At 44.4% G+C, this 11,277-nt stretch overlaps 1 protein-coding gene across 1 annotated transcript in view; it reads right to left on the minus strand.

The window, feature by feature from the left end:
- The window catches only part of KIF11 (kinesin family member 11), a 45,235-nt gene extending 36,955 nt beyond the window's left edge, over positions 1 to 8,280 (minus strand). Inside the window, exons 1-2 of the mRNA XM_088476994.1 lie at positions 8,145 to 8,280; positions 2,372 to 2,465 (exon numbers count right to left, since the gene is read on the minus strand). Coding sequence (XP_088333120.1) covers positions 2,372 to 2,448 — 77 coding nt within the window. The 5' untranslated portion in view covers positions 2,449 to 2,465; positions 8,145 to 8,280. The remainder of the gene's footprint in view (positions 1 to 2,371; positions 2,466 to 8,144) is intronic.
- Between the last annotated feature and the right edge of the window lie 2,997 nt (positions 8,281 to 11,277).

Consider the following 11,277-nt stretch of genomic DNA (forward strand, 5'->3'; position numbering starts at 1 on the left):
AATCCCCAGGGCATATAGCGGTACTGGCGTTTCAGCAACGGCAGATGGAGTCGCTGTCCCTGCGTCCTATTCGACCTTAGTTCAAAAAAAACTAAGGTCAATCATAAAAGAAAAAGCCTGGGACTGTCTAGGCAGTCCTGCTGTTAAACAAGAGCGTCTGGATACTTGCCGTGCACCAAACAAAAAAACTGAAGGCCTGTGGCTGGAGGCGGGGTATATAGGGAGGAGGAACAGTGCATGCTGGAAGCTTTAAAGCTGTAGCTGTTTGGTGCAATGGATCTCTCCAACAACATAGCCCCAAGGTAGATTCTGTCTAAAGAAATTAGCTTTAGAGAAAAGGAAAGGTGAACAAATATTGCAAGAGATCTACACACACACACACACACTATATATATATCTATATATACATACATACACACACACATACAATATCCGGCACTCCTTCAATCACCTTTGCGAGTGCTAGTGTAAAGCAGGCCACACATCTAAAGATTATCTGTCCAACCAGCCAACTAGTTGATTGGTTGGAATGAATATCTGGTAAGGTATGAAAGCACATGACAATCAGCAATTTGCTCCCAAATGCCAGAAAATGGACAAAAACTGTTTGAACAAATTGCTTAGATCAAACATTTAACAAACTTGTCTGAACGACCATTTTCATCTGTTTTCTGGCATTTAGGAGCAAATTGCTGATCAGTTACTCCCAGACGTTACCAGATTTTCATTCCAACCAATCAACAAGTTGGCTGGTTGGATGTAAGTTGGTCTAGTGTGTGGCCAGCTTAAGGGCCATCTTAATAGATCATATACCAGTCTCTTGGAGAGGGGGCGATAGGGCAAAGAAGTTACTTCTAAAGGAATGTAAATGGATGATATATTGAACAGACTGGCCCCTAGGGGACTGAATGAAACCTTGGGGTTGCAGTGCTTTCTGTAATTTATCCGAAGTGTTGATTAATATACAGTTTGTGATGGGATTCATTATTGGTGGATGCATGTATTCTATGGTAAAGTCGTGGGTCATATGTGTTCTAGGCTGATCAATATCTGCTGTTATACTGGTAATTATACACTATTAATATTGTACCGGGGGACATGATTGATAAACCTGGTTATCTAACAAATCTAACTGATTGATAGTGTATCAGAGCTCGGGGTTAGCTAATCTAAGGGCTCGATTCAATTGATCGCGAAGTAAATAGCACCGGGAGGGAGCTCCCGGCGCTATTCAATTCTGCGCGCTGTTAGGTCGGGGAATGCCTGTTGTCCCGCCCTTCGCGCCTTAAACAGGGTGTTTAGTCGCGAGAACGGGCATTCTCCGACTAAACTTCCAGGCGCGATGCTGTTTTCCCAGCGCTAAAGGCAGAAAACAGCATCGCGCCTGTACTTTTGTCGGATTTCTGCTTGCACCCCTGGAGGGGTGCGAGAAGAAATCCTTAGCAGCGCGCTGTTTTGAATAGCGCTAGGAGCTCCCTCTCGGCACTATTTACTTCGCAATCAATAGAATCGAGCCCTAACTATTTGAAATGCTTGGCTATTTGGACAGGAAGACCTGTGCTTTATTCATGCCATATACTTGCTTGCTGACTTTTTACATTATGTTTGTAATTGATTCTATGTAATGTAACGTTTTGTTATCTCGATGTTTTGCTATGGTGGTTGCTTGGCAACGATGTGTAATGCTCACGTGACAGGGCGGCCGCCGGTGGCGTCAGAAGGCGACGCTCTGTGTTGCCGCGCTGACCGACACTTCTACAGCTGATGTCCCCCAGGTGAGTAATTACCCGTGCTAATTAGGTGGGGTTGGGGGTATGTAAAAATGTATGTTATATGCACTTGAGTATTGTTTGCCCCCAATGACGGGGTGACTCGCGAAACCTAATCAAGGGCCACTTTATATGGCTTTAATAAAAAGTCGCCAGAGTGCCTCCTGTTTCGGATCTATGTGAATCCAATAACAGTCAACAGTGAAGACAATGAAGACAACAAACAGACAGGGGAAACATGACAAACACAAAGGAAAACATAGTAAGCAGGAGCGCTGCATATGTACATACAGCAATCAGTTACATATAGGAATGACATCACTGTGGTGTAAACACCCGTTTCAAAAGTGGAGAGTCAGACACCAAATGGCCAAACGAAGACAGAAACTAGGAAAAATTAACCACAGCCCAAATTAAGCAGAGGATTCGCCCAGATGCCTATACAGGAACCTAAGGGGTATATTTATTTAGTCACAATTATATTCTGTTATCTAGGTGACCAGGGCGAATCTTCATGTTCTCCAGATATGAAGATATTCCGGGTACTTGTATAAGGTACATTGATAAGCAGGATAATGTATACCAGTAAGCGCATCACATACCTGCATCGCACTACCACCTGGATATTCTTCCCCTTTTCTTCTTTCTTGCTCAACATGACTGAAGGTTGGAAAGACATTGCCACGCAGTTGTGATCTAAAGAGGCAGAATGTACTGTAAACGCTCACAGCCATGTACATGCAACCCACGTTACACAATCATAAATCTCTTATAATCTGCAGGAAGAGTTTTACATATGGGGAAAAGAAAGCTTAATGTATACATGTTTCAATATATGTACAGTCAGGTGCATAAATATTGGGACATTGACAGAATTTTCATATTTTGGCCTCTATTCACCACCACAATGGCTTCGAAATGAAACAAACAAGATGTGATTGAACTGCAGACTTTCAGATTTAATTTGAGGGTAATTACATCCAAATCAGGCGAACGGTGTAGGAATTACAACGGTTTCTATATGTGCCTCCCACTTTTTAAGGGGCCAAAAGTAATGGGACTATCAACTCAAAAGCTATTTCATGGACAGGTGTGGGCTATTCCCTCGTTATTTCATTATCAATTAAGCAGGTAAAAGGTCTGGAGTTGATTCTAGGTGTGACAGTTGCATTTTTTAATCAGTTGCTGTCGACTATCAATATGAGATCCAAAGAGCTGTCACTATCAGTGAAGCAAGCCATCATTAGGCTGAAAAATCAAAACAAACCCATCAGAGAGATAGCAAAAACATTAGGTGTGGCCAAATCAACTGTTTGGAACATTCTTAAAAAGAAAGAACGCACCTGAGAGCTCAGCAACACTAAAAGACCCGGAAAACCATGGAAAACAACTGTGGTGGATGACAGAATTATTTCCCTGGTGAAGAAAAACCCCTTCACAACAGTTGGTCAAATCAAGAACACTCTCCAGGAGGTAGGTGTATGTGTGTCAAAGTCAACAATCAAGAGAAGACTTCACAAGAGTGAATATAGAGGGTTCACCACAAGATGTAAACCATTGGTGAGCCTCAAAAACAGGAAGACCAGATTTGAGTTTGCCAAACATCTAAAAAAGCCATTACAGTTCTGGAGCAACATCCTATGGACAGATGAGACAAAGATCAACTTGTGATGGGAAGAGAAGAGTATGGAGAAGGAAAGGAACTGCTCATGATCCAAAACATACCACCTCATCAGTGAAGCATGGTGGTGGTAGTGTCATGGCATGGGCATGTATGGCTGCCAATGGAACTGGTTCCCTTGTATTTATTGATGATGTGACTGCTGACAAAAGCAGCAGAATGAATTCTGAAGTGTTTCGGGCAATATTATATGCACATATTCAGTCAAATGCTTCAGAACTCATTGGACGGCGCTTCACAGTGCAGATGGACAATGACCTGAAGCATACTGCAAAAGCAACCAAAGAGTTTTTTAAGGCTAAAAAGTGGAATGTTATGCAATGGCCAAGTCAATCCCCTGACCTGAATCCGATTGAGCATGCATTTCACTTGATGAAGACAAAACTGAAGGGAAAATGCCCCAAGAACAAGCAGGAACTGAAGACATTTGCAGTAGAGGCCTGGCAGAGCATCACCAGGGATGAAACCCAGAGTCTGGTGATGTCTATGCATTCCAGACTTCAGGCTGTAATTGCCTGCAAAGGATTTGCAACAAAGTATTAAAAAGTGAAAGTTAGATTTAGGATTGTTTAGTTTGTCCCATTACTTTTGGACCCTTAAAAAGTGGGAGGCACATATAGAAACCATTGTAATTCCTACACCGTTCACCTGATTTGGATGTAATTACCCTCAAATTAAATCTGAAAGTCTGCAGTTAAAGCACATCTTGTTTGTTTCATTTCAAAGCCATTGTGGTGGTGAACAGAGGCCAAAATATGAAAATTCTGTCAATGTCCCAATATTTATGCACCTGACTGTATTTGTACGTCAACAAGTATCAGCTCAATATAACTGAAAGCCCTCAGGACGGAACCGTTAAGGCTGCTCAGGCGACAGATGCAGTCTGTGGTTTGTAGGAACATTTCTTCATTTTTTAAATGCTCCAATCTAGGAGGATGGTGACACAGGCATAGCACTGATACTGTAGCGACGTCATTCTGTGCCTGCAGCTAGTACAGTTGCTACAGTGCAGACGCCCAGTACTGGAGACTTGCGCTCAGAATGTCCAATCAGCAGTTTCTTAAGTCACAGCTGTTCTTCCCCTCCTGATGGCCAAAGAAAAGACTGTAGAGGGCTACAGACAGCAGGGATCTGACAAAACAGATCTCAGGGGATAAGAATAATTATTTATTTAACCCCAAATTTATATTATGCAGTTAGCCCGTAATGCGTTCAAACTTGGCAAGCTTATGGTGTCATTACTGGGTATGGGCAACTGCAGAGAGGTACTGTTAGTATGAGGGAGAGTCCTCAGGTAAACACTCTTCAAAAAGGAGTTTAGGGCTGTTCGTGTGCACCCTGAGGTAGCAGCAGATCGCAGGTTGTGCCCACTCTACATTAAAGTCACACCTGCTCATCAAGCCTTGCACTACACTATAAGGTTAGCTACACACGGGCCAAATAACAGGATCGCTGTTCAAATGGGAAGTAATCTGGCTGCTCAACACTTTAGTGGCCGTTTCTCTACCAGTGTATAATGGGATGCCAGCGCAAGCGGGTGAAGATTCAATTAAATGCAATGTGGAATAGTGCTGGCAAGGGATAGTCAAAAGGCCACGCCGTAAACCTACGACTAGAGGATTTCCGCACACACCCTCCAGAGGTGAGAACAGAAACCCAGCTAAACTAGGGCCTTGATGCCGGTTGCGTGCTTACCGTGTGCGCTAACAGCATCGCTTTCAAGCAGAATATTTACCACGACTAAACTAATGTCATTAGGAGCAGTAAATGGCATCTCCCGACAATTGAATAGCTCCGGGCACTCATTCTTGGTGACATTTAACATCGCATTTAATTGAATTCTCCCTAAAAGAGGCCAGTAGCAGTATTATTCCAAATCATGCCCAATAGCGATCAAATCATTCTTTGGCATCAGGAATGTTTTGGGTGCAATGTGTGTAGATAATTATGGGCAAACTGCATGATATCATCCCTTATTGATAAGGTGCCACAATGTTTCTGCAGCGCCATACAGATTACAGATATAAATTCTGTCACAAATAAGGAGCAACAAGTAGTAATGAAAAGAAAAAAAAAAAAAAAAAAAAACTTCTGCAGTTAGCAAACAGACTTTCAAGAGAAGAAACATATACCCCATTTACACCAGAGCTAAAACCTGGGTTATTGCAGGGTTAAACCAGGTAGCTCCTTGGGATAAAAGGGGAAAGGGTTGGATTGCCGGGTCGAGTGACCCGGTAATCCAACCCAGGTTACTTGTAGGGTTTAACACAGGAATAACCCGTGAAACCCTGCAGTGTAAATGGCATGATCCGGGTCATGGTGACCTGGATCATGCCGCATGCCTGCCGATTGCCCGACTTCAGTGGTGCTTGGCGATGACGTCATCTCCAAGCCTCCACTTCAACGCTGGAAAAGCCGGGTTACTGCAGATCCGGCTCCAGTGTGAACGGCGCCAATTCAGGAATATCCTGGGTCGCTGCCAAGGAAATTCTTGGTCTGATACAGATTAGAACCCTGTTCCAACCTCCGGGTCAGACCCAGAATTTCGGTATAAAAGCAGTATAAAATATCCCTAAATCACGTGAAAACAGCCATCTCTGATAAATATGGTACTTCGGCCAGTACATTCTGAAGTGCTTTCCTGGATGCAAACAATCTAATCACCAATTTAAATTTTACAATGACTTAAATTATTTATGTATTTCTGCTGTTTAATACGAATAGAAAATTTTAATTTATACAGAATGATTGTCAGCTCATTTTTGCAGGGTTACATTACCTTGTTTCTGGTCACTGTATGCAATCTGCATGGCACTTAATAAAAGAACAGCAACTACAGCATACTGTAAGTTTCCAAACTCCACCATTACAGTCCACGTTTTAAGTACATCCATGCTTGAGTACAGGTGACTTAATTAGTACCACAGTCAATTTGATTTAACCATCTGGACTCAAGCATGGGTTTCCCTAAAGGTGCATACACACAACGATTTTTTTAACTATCGATAAACTATATCGATCGTTTAAAAAAATCATTCACATTCTTAGTTAAAACGATGAACGTTCATGCGCATTCACGTTTGTAGTTTAGTCAGACTGACCAACTCAGCGATTTTCATTAAGGGAATATGCAAAAATCGTTTGTGGTTCAAAAAAAAATCATTACATTTAGTAAATGAACTATTTTAGTAAACGAAAATTGTTTAATAAAATCATTCATTTACAAAATCGTTGTGTGTGTATGCAGCTTAAAACTTGGACTGTAACGGAGTTTAGGAACCCCTGAAATACAGTATACTTTGGGAGACATAATAGAAACTACTGATCAAAAGCCGGAAATTTTTGTGTAAAGTTTCAGATGTATAAATCAATGTTGCATCAGTGTTCAGCAACAGTCCCACTGACAAGTACACATTTTTTTCCATTAAAAAAACAAAAAAAACATTTAAATTAACATCCAAAACTACATAACAAAATAATGCTAATAAAGTTACACTAAAGAATTAGCTGATCACGGTAAACAACGAGCTATGGGGCATATGTACCAAAGCTTGATGTGAGATAAAATTGTGAAATATATATCACCAACCAATCAGCTCCAAACTATCATTTCTTAAACACAGCCTCCAAAATGTAAGTTAGAAGCTGATTGATTGGTGATATATATCTCACAATTTTATCTTACATCAAGCTTTGATACATATGCCCCTAAAAATCTAACAGGTTCCCAAACACTGTCCTCAAGGCTCCCCAACAGTTCAGGTTTTAGAGATATCCATGGTTGAGCACAGGTGGTTAAATCAAATTGACTGAGGTACAACTAAATTCACCTCTGCTCGGCCATGGATCGCTTTAAAACATGAACTGTTGGGGCGCCTTGAGGACTCAGTTTGGGAACCTCTGTTCTAACCAATACATACTCTGACAAATCATAACAGAGACAACAAAAAAAAAAAAAGTTTCAGACATAAGAGCCAGAAATAGGTTTGATAAAAGGGGGCCACTTGGCAAAGACACCAATCAAGTTACTTCTCTGTATTGCCTCCAGACTTTAACACTATTACATTTGACATCTGAGTACAGTAACATCCACAACCCTGCAATGACAACACTCTGTTACCTATACACAATGGCAAAAGCTGGGACACTCTCTCTGATGTGTATTTGCAGACTGACCACCCCAGAGATAAAACATTGACCCGGATATAAAGTCTCTGCACCTGATTAGTATTATACAGCTGTCACTGCATCAGGAACATCCCCAGGAAGTATAATGACACCATTATCACTACTCATGTCAGCTCATTATACCAGGCTACAAGCTCCGAGATGCGACATCTAGCAACGGGTGTAGACTACATTGGCAGAGAATGCTGGGACCTGTAGTTCTACAACAGCTGGAGAGCCACGTTTTAATTAAATATACACACACACGGAGAGATAGACAGCTAGAGGGGTCCATAAGATAGATAGATAGGATAGATAGATAGATAGATAGATAGATAGATAGATAGATAGATAGATAGATAGATTAGATAGATAGATAGGACAGACAGGCTGACTGAAGTGGCATATATGTGTGTGTGGCACCTAAACCCCTGCAGTGATGGGTGACGGGAATACAGCAGCTGGTTAAGTGGCATAGAGCAGCCATTACATTAGCTTAGAGCGCACCGTATAAAGAAGGCGCCTACCTGCTGCCTGCCCGTATCTCCGTGTGACGGTGACTGAGGCCGCTTGCACCCGGGGACGTTACACCGCGCAGCCGCCTCTGTGGCTATACACACTCACTACACTACACACACAGCCTGAGACATTTGAAAATTGCGCTTCCGATAGGAGCAGCCAATGAAAACATAGCCACGCCCCGCTGCTCCGATTGGCTGTGCCGCCAGAAGTCTCATCGGCGTATTGGTCGCAGCGCAGAAATGGACGTGCCGATAGGCAGTTAGGTCGTGTCATTCTGAATTGGCTGTAGTTTCCTCACCACGTGATCCCGTTTGAACTAGTACGGCAGAAGCAGTGTTCATGCCGGCTCTGCCCTTTTGGGTGGGAGGGACGAGGCAGGTGGTGACTGTCAGACAGTGGCTCCTGTGTGTGTGTGCCGCTTCCGAAGTTCCTGTGTACCCGCTGTGCTCTGGCTGGTAGCACTGTGAACCGGGTCCCTCCCAGTAATTTACATGATTAGTTCCAATGGACGGGAGAGGCTGGTATGGTTCTTTAACTGAGAAACCAGTTATAGCAAATACAGCAAACCATCTAAAGAGGACAAGTGGAGGTGTTGCCCATAGCAACCAATCACATTGTAGCTATCATTTAATTAAGTACATTCTATAAAATGATAGAATCTGTTATGGGCGATACCTCCACTTTAGCAATAGGCAAAGAGAGAGCCACTTGATTCAGCTCAGTGGAGTGGCTCGAAACAGCTCATTTGGAATGCGTACTGCAGAGAGACTGCTGGCAGTGCCGGGACTTGGGGAGGGATTGGTTAGGTTTAGGATGTGGGGAGGGGGGGTTAGGCACCCCTAAGGGAGGGTTAGGGGTGTTACTCACATCAGTCGGGATCTTCATGTGCCAGCCTTCCAGCGTCGGTATTTCATACCGATTCCCTCTTTGGGTCCCCCATACTGAAGCGCCATCTTCCAAATGTCATAGGGACAGTCATGTGGCAAGTTGGTAGATTTGAACTTGCGATCATCAGTTGGCAGCACTTTGAAACTTGAAGATTTCATATATAAGGCTTACTCTGGCTGCAGCATTCTGCAAGATTGATCGGCTCACAACCTTGCTCCAGCTTCCTTGTGAGCTTCATTTGTGCAAACTCCGGTGTATGACCCTTGTGATATATACGTGACCTAAGTGACTCTGTCTTACACGCAACCTGCACGCAATGCCGATGTTCACATACCGATTATTTGCAACTGTCTATGCACTAAAATTTCTGAAACCTACAATGCATGCGTTACACAGAGGGTACACACAAAGGTGCTGGTATGATCCGGTCAGATGGTATCAAAAATGTGGCAGAGAAATGATGAGCAGTGACTGGGAGGGGGCTAGTAGTGCATGCAAAAATGCTCCATTCAGTGGGCGTATTATGGGAGTGTCACGGGCGCGTCAATGCAAGCAGCTACGTTCACAGACGCACAGCCACAAGCATAGGAGGCCATGATCACTACAGCGATCACAGCTACCGCTACACAGAGATCTAAACAGAATAGCGCTCTGCCTACAGAATGTCAGGGGGAGCTGGGGAATCGCTGTACATGCGCAGCCACAGCTGCTCTCTCTCCATCCTCCGAGCCATGACCGCCAGTCTTCTCTCAGCCTTAGGTATGTGATTGTGTATGTATGTAAAGGCCCCCATACATAAGCAACCGATTGTGGAAATTTGCAGATGATTGTGTATAAAAATCTGCAATGTATGGGCTTCACAGATTGCAACCAAAAAGCGATTGGAATTGGTAAATCAGATTGTCCAACATGTTGGATTTCACAGATGGATTGGGGCTGTAGATTGCTAGTGTGTGGACATGATCAGCAGATTTGCTGGAAAAATTATGGGCCTTTCAAGATTGGCAGATCTGTATTTGCTGAAAATGATCTGTGAATAACTGAAAAAGATCTGTAATGTATGGGCGCAGATTGCTAGATTAGGAAATCCTAGGAAATCGGGCAACAAATCTTCAAATTGTTCAATTGTGGTTTTCAGATTGCTGATGTATGGGGGCCTATAGTTTATTGCATGGAGGTTCCCAAACGGGATGCAGCCAGGAAGCTGACGGTCGAAATGCCGACCGCCGGCTTCCCGACTGTCTAATCCTGGCAGGGGTCTAATGACAGGCGTCGAGATCCCAACGCCTGTCATTTTACCTATGCCGGGAGCCCGATGCCCAGCATAGCGATCGAAGGCGCGGACAGCGGGGAGGATTAGGTTAGGGGCTCCCGGGGTGGACTTAGGGTCAGGCACCCCCCCCGGGAGGGTTAGGCTAGGGGAAAGGAGGGTTAGGCACCCCTAAAGGAGGGTTAGGTTAGTTAGTACTTACCTTTACTGCAGTCGGGATCTTCACTGGTGCCGGGTTTGCGGCTTCGGGATTTGAACCAATTCGGCATTTCATACCGATCCCGACTGACTGACGTCTGGGAGTGGGTCGGCCACGCTGATTGTGCGGTGCATCTGGGGGAGGAGCTGTTTATGCATTGATTGTTGATAATATACTAACATAGGGCCTGATTCAGACCCACTCGCGAGCGGCTGTCCGCTCGCAAGTGGGTTGATGTTCTGGACTGAGCATGCACACGATGGAGGGAGCTCCGTCGTGCGCATGCGCCAGACGCGACTTGCGAAGGAAAGTCCTTCGCTCGTTGTGTCTGATCAAAGGGGGCGTGCTGTCGATGTTGATTGACAGCACGCCCCCTTTGGTAGGCGTGCCGGGGGCGTTCCCACGGGAACGCCTCCCGTCAGAAGCCGGCCCACTGACATCACTAGTGATGTCAGTGGGAGTGATTTTGGCTCTGATCGAGCCAAAATCACTCCGGAGCTTGCGGTTGAAAACCTCAACCGCAGGCTCCGGCTCGCAGTTTCGATGGTCGCGATGGTCAAGACCATCGCGGCCATCAAACTGCACGCTCGTATAGCCTGTGGGTGGTGACCCACAGCTGTACGAGCGTCCAGGAGGACGCGCCATTTTCATGGAGGCCGGCCCTCATTCAGAGCGTGCGCTCTGCTCAGAGCGTACGGCACTGAATGAGGGCCATAGTCCTGATTTAGTGTTATTTTGGTATATTATTAATAATCAATGCATACTAGTTAGTGCACACATC

The sequence above is a fragment of the Taudactylus pleione genome, unplaced genomic scaffold (genome assembly GCF_031769625.1).
Source record: "Taudactylus pleione unplaced genomic scaffold, aTauple2 ptg000198l, whole genome shotgun sequence".
Lineage (NCBI taxonomy): Eukaryota > Metazoa > Chordata > Amphibia > Anura > Myobatrachidae > Taudactylus > Taudactylus pleione.